At 57.6% G+C, this 8,379-nt stretch overlaps 1 protein-coding gene across 1 annotated transcript in view; it reads right to left on the minus strand.

Annotated features, from left to right (window-relative positions):
• TBX21 (T-box transcription factor 21) overlaps positions 1-7,965 on the minus strand; it is an 18,200-nt gene extending 10,235 nt beyond the window's left edge. Inside the window, exons 1-3 of the mRNA XM_029927017.1 lie at positions 7,839-7,965; positions 2,233-2,314; positions 15-314 (exon numbers count right to left, since the gene is read on the minus strand). Coding sequence (XP_029782877.1) covers positions 15-314; positions 2,233-2,314; positions 7,839-7,965 — 509 coding nt within the window. The remainder of the gene's footprint in view (positions 1-14; positions 315-2,232; positions 2,315-7,838) is intronic.
• Positions 7,966-8,379: the final 414 nt, after the last annotated feature.

Genomic DNA, 8,379 nt, shown 5'->3' on the forward strand with positions numbered 1-8,379 from the left:
CCGCCCCGCCTCACCCCGCCCCCTCGTGGCTAATACTCGGCAAATTCGAAGCGGTAGCCGAGGGCTGGCGGCCCCCACGGTGTGGCAAGTCCCCGCGCGCCGCGGAGTTCGCGCTAAAACTGCCTTCTGGAAGAATCCACTGGTCCACCCGAAACGCCAGCCTGGACCGTCGTGGAAATTCCACCCGTCCTTCAAGGCTCAGCTCAAAGGTCCCCTCGTACAGGAAGCCTTCGGTGATGGCCCAGATGCGACTCACAGGGCCTGTGGCAGCACCCGCAGCTCGGAGCAGCAGCAGGGTCTGCACCCAGTCCGAGCTGCTCACAACACGAACATTCTTCAGCAGATCCACTGATATCCCCCAGGCTCTCTGCTAAGTGGCTTTGCTGAAGTGTTTGCACTCTTCCTCGGGGCCAAAGACCCAGGTGGGCTGTGTCCCATGCATCTTGTTCCAACAGCCCCAAGGCAGAGCTGGAACCTGGGGGCAGCAGGAAGAGTTCCTTCAAGGGGATTGCATCCGCTCCAGCTTAAGGTCTGCAGGGCCCCGGGCCAGCGGCGGCAGCCAGGGCTCTGGAAGTAACACTGGGCTCCCCGTGCTCAACGTCTCCGCACTGGCTCTGCCTGTCACTGAGGTACGTGTGACCTGGGCAAGTCACTTCCCTTGCCTGAAAGTCAGCCTCCCAACCATAGAATGGGGAAATAAACTGATTTCCTTTTCAGAGGGGCTGTGAACCTTACCCGAGACGGGGGACCTGTGCAGCACTTTCCAGTCTCTTCTTCCCCCTGCTTGGAAGGCTGCTGGGAACAGGTTCAGTGCCCGCTGATGGGGAGGACTCCCCCCTCCCCTGTGACTTGTTCCTCGGGGCTGCCTGCAAGATAGGGCCACCAGGGCTTTGCTTTCTCTAGTTTGTTTTTTTCTTGACTAACAGAGTCTTCTTAGGATGAAAACAATCCTCCCCCCCTCCCCCCAGTTTGAAACAGCATCATTAGGAGTTTTCTTGCACATACGGATAAAACATACGTGTACAAAATATAAGCAGTAAAAATGGGACCCTATAAACCACCCCAAATTCCATCCCCCAGAGGCGAACAGGATTCCCATTTTGGTGAACGCCTTTCCAGACACAACTCCCTGTACCCAGCCCTTCTGTCTCATGAACGCACACACATTTTATATAAATACCACACGGGCTGCTTTGTTATGTGTTGGTTTTTTTTTTTCACTCAATAAGGTGTCATGGAATTTTTTGCATGTCAATATATAGATAAAGATTTACATTTTAAAGACCGTTTTGAAAAATACTTTCATATTTTCACCATGTTAAAGGTTAACCTCTCCTCTCCCCGCACCCTCCCAGCCCTCCTCACTTCTCCCCTGGGGGCTGGCCCCATCTCTACATCGCTGTCCCAGCCCGACAGGGCTTCACCCTTAGGGGTCCTTGGGGACTCTCTGCTCCCAACTAGAGCTGAACCGAGAGGCAGGTTGGCAGGCGGAGGAGAAGCTGGGGACCCCAGGAGGCGGGCATGACCCAGGGAGGGTGGAGGGAGAGAGAGTCAGCATGTCCCCTGCCGATGGAGACCAGATACAAGACAGCACCAGAACCAGGGACCGCCCCTCCCACCCTTTGACCCACCATTTCCCTGTGCCTCAGGGAGGCTGGAAGTTTCTGCCCGCTCTTCCAAGTGGGGAAGCATTGCCTGAAAGAGATGGTGACCTTGGGACCCCTGGCTACTTTTTGAGAAACAGGAGACATTTCAGTAAGACTTCCCTGAATGACTAATTTCCCCAGGAGATTTGAATACTGACATCTCTTTTGGGGGACATTTTTGCTAAGTACTTAACTGTGGAAAGCCAAATGGAGTCTTGCTCCTTCTCTCTCTCTTTCTCTCTCTCCCTCTCTCTCTCTCTCTCTCTCTCTCTCTGTCTCTCTCCTCTCTTCCACACTAATCCTCAGGTCAAAAGAGCCATCCCCCTGCCTCTGAACAGGATGACCTGAGCTCCCACCCAGGTTTCTAGGGCAGGAGGGATTATGAATCTCAAAGTCAGGTGGACCTGGGGACAGTCCCTGGAAGAAGAAGGACATTGGGGGGGGCAGTCTCTCTGTAAACTGATGGGCTGTTAGGGGGTCAACAACCCCAGATTCCTCACCCCCTTGTTCTGATTTCTTCCAAAAAAGAAAGTGCTTGTGAAAAGCGGGGGCCGAGTGGCCCTGGCGTCACCACTGCCAGTCCCACCCCTCTGCCAGCTTGGGTGAGAACCCTGGCAGCGACACCTCCTCCTCCTGTCGCCACCTCACCCTCTTCCCAGGCCCTGGAGCTGGAGGCGCGGGAAAGGGGGTTCAGGACACCAGGCCCCCTGGGATTTCCTCACTTCCCTGTCACTGCCCCTCCCGGTCCCCCCCCCCCCCGCATCCAGTCCACCTGCTGGGCATCTAGAAGGCTGACCCTGGGGGGGGCAGGAGCAAAGACACACAGGGTTTGTGCCCAGGATTTGAGAGTCATGGCCTCCAACAAAGATCCCATGTTATGAGACAAGCTGGATGGTGACTGGGAAACTGAATGACCCACCAAACCCACATGTCCCGCTCTGGTGGCCAAGCCAGGGCTGGATCCCTGGTCTCTCGACTCCTGATCCAGGGTCCTCCCCACAAGAGTGTCTGCCCTCCCGTTCTGAGGCAGAACAGTAACAACAAATGAAAAGTCATGCAATCATGTTGGAGAACAGAAAAAAGAATTGCCCCCAAGCAGCCAGCTTGGACACCAGTTTTCCTGACCCGTTGTCACCCGCGTGTATTCAAGGCTCCTTTTCAGGACTCAAAATGAGTGGCCCTCCCACCCCCACCCCCCCGTCTTGAGGTCACATAGCACCAGCCACACCTGTGGGTCCCGGACTGTGCCAGGAGGCTGTTACCATGTGGATTCCTTGGACTTGCCTCCAGAGATTCTGATTCCCAGGCCTGCAGCAGGGCCCCAGAACCTGTGCGTCCGAGGACTCCGGGTGAACCTGGGCTCCCGGAAGTCCGCACAGCCCACTCTCAGCTCCCCTCCAACCCCACCCTTCCACCCCCAAGCCTGGTGCCACAGAAGGACCTGGCTGGCCGTCTGCGCCTGGTTGCAGTGGACGGAAGAGGGTTCAGTGCCTGAGGCGGGGTGCCACCGACGCCAAGGTGTTTTGTCTGAAGCTTCAGGACCAGACACTTCTTCCCTCACCCTGGAATCTAGCAGCTACCCAGGGCCGTCTCTTTAAAATGTGTGGATCGCTGAGTTCCTTTAGGATCCAGGCGGCCCCTGAATGTGCTCACACTGCAGGGGCTGGTGGGGGAGGGCTGGGTGGCCAGCTGCGGGGAGCTGCGAGGTGGTGGCTGTTAGTGGAGAGGCTGAGGCATCAGGACCCGGGATGTCTCCCTTCCACCCTCCTGGGCCCAGCCTGAGAGGCTGAAAGCAGGTGGCAAGGTGAAGGAGAGGGTTGTTGAGGATGTGGCAGGAAAGGAAAGGAGCCCGGACTGTTCTGCAAGAGGCATTTAGAGATGGAGGGGGCAGCGACCACAACAAAGTCCACACGTGTCCCGGTGAGCAACTCTCAGGTCCGGGCAAGAGTGGGTGCAAGACGGAAGAGAGGGAGGGGGCGAGTGGGAGCAAGGTCTACAGAGGCAGAGCTGCCTGTGGGTGCTGGGGGTGGGACAGAGGGAAATGGGTACCCCAATTCCAGCCCTCATGGGCTGTGTGGCCTGTTCCAGTAGCTTACCCTCTCTGATTTTCTTGTCAGCAAAAAGAGTTAGTAGACCTTCTCCAAGGAGAAACTGGGTAAACTGGGTCTCAAGGGAGTTGTGAGGTAATGTTAAGGTGAGGGGTTTTGCCCCCCGGGACAGGCCTCCTCTTCCCTCTCTTCTTCTCTTCTAGGCTCTCTACAACCTCCTCTCCTCCCGTGGGTCTCTCACAAAGGGTCCTTCAAATCCAGCCTCCAGCCTTCCCCTACGGGCTCTGGGCCTAATGAGAACCTCTCTGTAAGACTCCACCTCAGAGATGACAGGCCTCCCCTCTTGAAATGCCCAGCCACCATTCCCTGGAGACTCGTGTCTCTGAGATGGGCCACACTGCCAGGACCCCCGGGGTCCCAGAGATCAATTAGGCTCAGCTGCTGCTCCTAAAGAGCTCCTAACAACGTGATCCCAGGGCCAGGGTCCTTGAGCCCCTCAGCCCACTTGCCCCTCGAAGCATCCATGGCCCACGTGTGCACACACACACGGCACACAGAGCCATGCAGGACAAGCCCGGTGACAGTCCCCACAGGCACACCTCTTCTCTTGTCCCACGTCCAGCTTCCCTGGGCTCCTTGGGTATCTGCCTCTGCTCACCGCTCACCCCGCCCTGAATGCCCTCCCCCTTGGGGCCCAGATTGCCAGTCCTTCAGAGAACACAGCCCTCCCCCTTGGGGCCCAGATTGCCAGTCCTTCAGAGAACACAGCCGGAACCATCGGCTTAACAGCCAGGCAGGGCAGAAGGGCACCTGCAGGACCCCTCCCCCCATGACAGCTGCAGGAGTCCCGCGTCCCCAGCACCCAGCACCCAGTGGTCAGCGTGGGCTCATCTCAAGGTCAAAGGCTCTCGGTTTTTACCCCCAGGCTGGCTCACTCTTCCCCTGCCCCACACCCCTCAAGGCTGGACAGCCCTTACCCTTTGGCTCCAGGCCATGCCTGGGTCTTTCTCCATTTCAGTCCTTCACCCTCTTTGGGCACCTATCAGGGACCATCTCTTTTGGTCGCTAAGGGTTCTCACCCCCGCCCCAGCTCTTCACACAATACCCACACCCCACACACACCCCTCCCGCCCCCACTGGGTTCCCAGGCCAGGGCTCCTGCGTCTTTCTGAAGGGACTGCTAAGACGTTGGGTACTTGAGCAGCTCTGTAATCACGGGGGCATGCCAGGTTATGGATGGGCAAACCGGAGCTTCAGGGAGGCCCCGGCAGAGAGGCTGTGTCATTCCCCGCCCCCCTCCCCGCTTCCCGGGGAATCTCAGCAGACCGGCCCTTAATCTCAGGCAGGAAGCAGGGTCCGGTTACCAGGAGGGGAGGGGAATACCCTGGGCTAAGGGTAAAGGGAGCTTGGGGTGGGGAGGGTGCTGCTGGGAGGAGAGGGGAGAAAAAGAAGGGTGAGTGGGATCTAATCAAGCTAACCCCTTCATAGCCCCTCTTCTCTCCCTCCTGCGCTCTTAGAGACAGCTCCTGGTCATAGGCTCTGCCAGGCCGGGTGCCTCTCATATAAGGCCACCCGCCAAGGCCTCTGGCCAGAGGACAGCAAACTCTCCGTGTGGCCAGGCTCCCTCCAAGGCCCTCTTCTGGCTTCCTGTGAGCTGTATGATGCTTATTTGTCCCACAACTCTATTCTCCACTGGTCTTTAGAGCCTCTGAGTCTGGTACATTAGTCTGATTCCCACAGGGTCCCTGTGTCTCTGCCTGCGTGTGGCGTGTCTTCCTGACATCCACCTCTGTCTCTGGGATCCATAAAACCTCTGGGTGCTCGTCCTGAGTGTGGGCTCCATACCTACCCCCTCTGCTCTCTTCAGGCCTCTGAGTCTGCTTGTCTCTGTGTCTCTGCATCTGTCGGTGTCTTGAGGTCTATCTCCATCTCAGTGCACCTGCTACATGTCTGTCTGTCTGTCTGTCTGTCTGGGACCGGGCCACCATCTGTAAGTCTGCTCTGGGCCTGTTGTCTCTCGCCCGAGTCCTTTGGCTTGTCTCTCTAGTTAACCTTGTGGGGGTGGAGACGAGATGGGGCAGGCTTAGGGGCTGGACCAGGGATGGACGAAAGGGGGAGGGGTAAAGGGGACATGGGTGGTACTGGGGGGAAAACATGAGGGGACAAATCCCATTCCTAGATGGTGCCTGAAGCAAGCCGGATAGCCCTGAAACACTGGATGGAGCTCCGTCAGGCCAGAGCAAGGGACATGGGAGGGGACACACCTGGTCAGGGGTAGGGGCGGAGTTGCACAGAAACTGAAACAGGCATCAATGGAGAGGACCCAGAAGCAAATGGAAAGACAGATGGGGAGTTCTGGGTTCTGAGCCTGACTCCACCTCCAGTCCCTAATGCCCCTCTCTGTGGGGCGGGAGCAGGAGCAGGGGTGGGGTGGGGAGCACAAAAGAAGACTTCCCTAAACCCAGCACAGGAAACTGCTTGCCCTTTCTGTCGCTCAAGGGGTATCCCAAAGCCCCATCCAGTACCCGCATCCTCTGTGTCTGTGATAGGGCTGGGGGCAGGTCAGAAGGAAGAATGGAGGTTAGATAGCAGGAAGGACTTCCTGCCGCACAGCAGGAGGGTGAGGAGGCCCAGATTTTCCTCGCAGCGGTCCTGGGCCCCTGTGCTGGGGCTGGGGCCGGAGGGGCAGTGGGGTAGGGGCTCAGCAGCTGGGTAATTAGCCATCGCTCTCAGGCCCTGGGGGAGGGGTCAGCTGGACTGAGAAACCAACACAAAGTGACAGGGGCAGTTTTGACACGCTGTGGAGCTGACGGGCCCAGGGGGCCAGGGCTTTGGTTTGGGGAGGGGGGGGTGAAATCCCATCAGATGATTAAAAAATAGGTCAGAGGGAAGAAACTGCAGCCGGCACTGGGTTCATGGTGAAAAAGCCATGTAGCTTCCCCCCGGGGGGCTTTGGGTCAAAGTGGGGTGGGGGAGCTGGGGAGCATTTGCAGGGGCGGGGGAGCTGGGGAGCATTTGCAGGGGCGGGGGAGCTCAAGTGAGGACAAGAAGGCTCTGGGCCCATCAGCTGGACCCGTCTCCCTCAGCGTTGTCTCATGCGGACACTTTGGAACGCTACCTGCAGTCCACCTTCCGGACTTCTGGCCTTCCTGTCCTACCATCTTCCTCCTCAAAGGCAGGAAGACGCAGCCTCTGTCCTCCCCACCCCACCCACGATATAGATACACATTCTAGTCCAGAAACCGGGGCTATCGCCCCCTTGGGAAGCCCTTCTCACCTTCTGGCCTCAAGGCCTCCTCCTGAGAAGGCAGCCTGCTGATTTATCCCGCCTCTCTTGACCGTCTGAACAAATTCACCTACCACTTGTCATCTTGATGGCTCTCTGCATCCTGCTTGGGGTCCACTTGGCCCTCCAGCCTGTTTTCAGAGCTTCCATGTCCCTCTTTCTGTCCTTTTCCTCTTTCCTCACTCCTGCCATACAGCGTCACAGTGATCTGGGAAAGGCATAAGACAAAGAAAGGGCAAAGAGGAGTGAGGCAGGAGACCCGGGAGCCTGGGACTGGTTGATGATCTCCAAGCACTTAATAGAAGATCAGTGATTGTCTGCATCGTCCAGATCTCTGAGACACCACTGAAGTGTGTTCTCTCTGTGGACGCAGCTTAGAACCACCTCCCACTTCATCTGCTGAAGGTTGGGAAGTTCTTCCGGTTGTCTTCCCACAGCCCCTCAAACTGCAGCTCAATCCCGTCTCTTTTTCTGAGATCCCCGAACCTACGGAGACAGTAGCACTGCACTGCAGGAGTGGAATGGCGGCTCTAGTGCCCTGCTCTGTCCCTCATAAACCCCAGACACAGGCAGGAGCCGGCTAGGCGACCAGTGTCCAAGCCGAGGGACAAATCAGGCATTAGCAGTGCCACCCTCCGCTCGGTGGACACCTGGGTCCCTCTCACCACACTGGAGGACACCCAAGGCCATGTTGGCATGAAAATGGATTTGGCTGGGTCTGACCTTGAGTTTAACCCCACTTATCACCCCAGACACAGATCCGCTGTGACACACAAGTCTGAGATTTCCCCGGGAGCCTGTCGTCTGCTGCCCACCCCCCTCAGTTACCCAGAAAGTGTCACAAGGCGTCCTGCCAACCTCCTTCCACTAGGGCCATGGGCAGCTGGCACTCTGTGCAGGGCCCTGAGACAGCCCCTGAACCTGCGTCTCCATCCACAGGGGGCGTGAAGCTGGTGTGGCCGCCCATCTCTGCCCTCCTCCTCATGCCTCCTTCCATTTCTTTCCAATCTCTGGACCAGAACCTGACGTGTTCTGTGGGCTGGGGAGGGACGGCTGTGGTCAGGCAAGTCCTTAGTAACTGGACAAGAGGCTGTGGATCGAGATTCTGGGTCCACGGTCTTCACCTCTCTCTCTCTCTCTCTCTCTCTCTCTCTCTCTCACACACACACACACACACACACACACACACACACACACACACACTGACCTAAGGCCACCACCCAAGGCTCAGGGCCCCAGGAATGAGCTGTGTACCAGGGAATCCCAGGCTCTTGCTACTCAAGACGTTGTGCCGAGTCCAGCTTGAACAGTATCCCATCCCTGGACTCCCAGTGAGTTTGGAAAATGGAAAGGCCTGAGTCTTTCCTGATTCCCCCACTCTCCGCACTGCTGTTTGGGG

The sequence above is a fragment of the Suricata suricatta genome, chromosome 17, assembly GCF_006229205.1.
Source record: "Suricata suricatta isolate VVHF042 chromosome 17, meerkat_22Aug2017_6uvM2_HiC, whole genome shotgun sequence".
Classification (NCBI taxonomy): Eukaryota; Metazoa; Chordata; class Mammalia; order Carnivora; family Herpestidae; genus Suricata; species Suricata suricatta.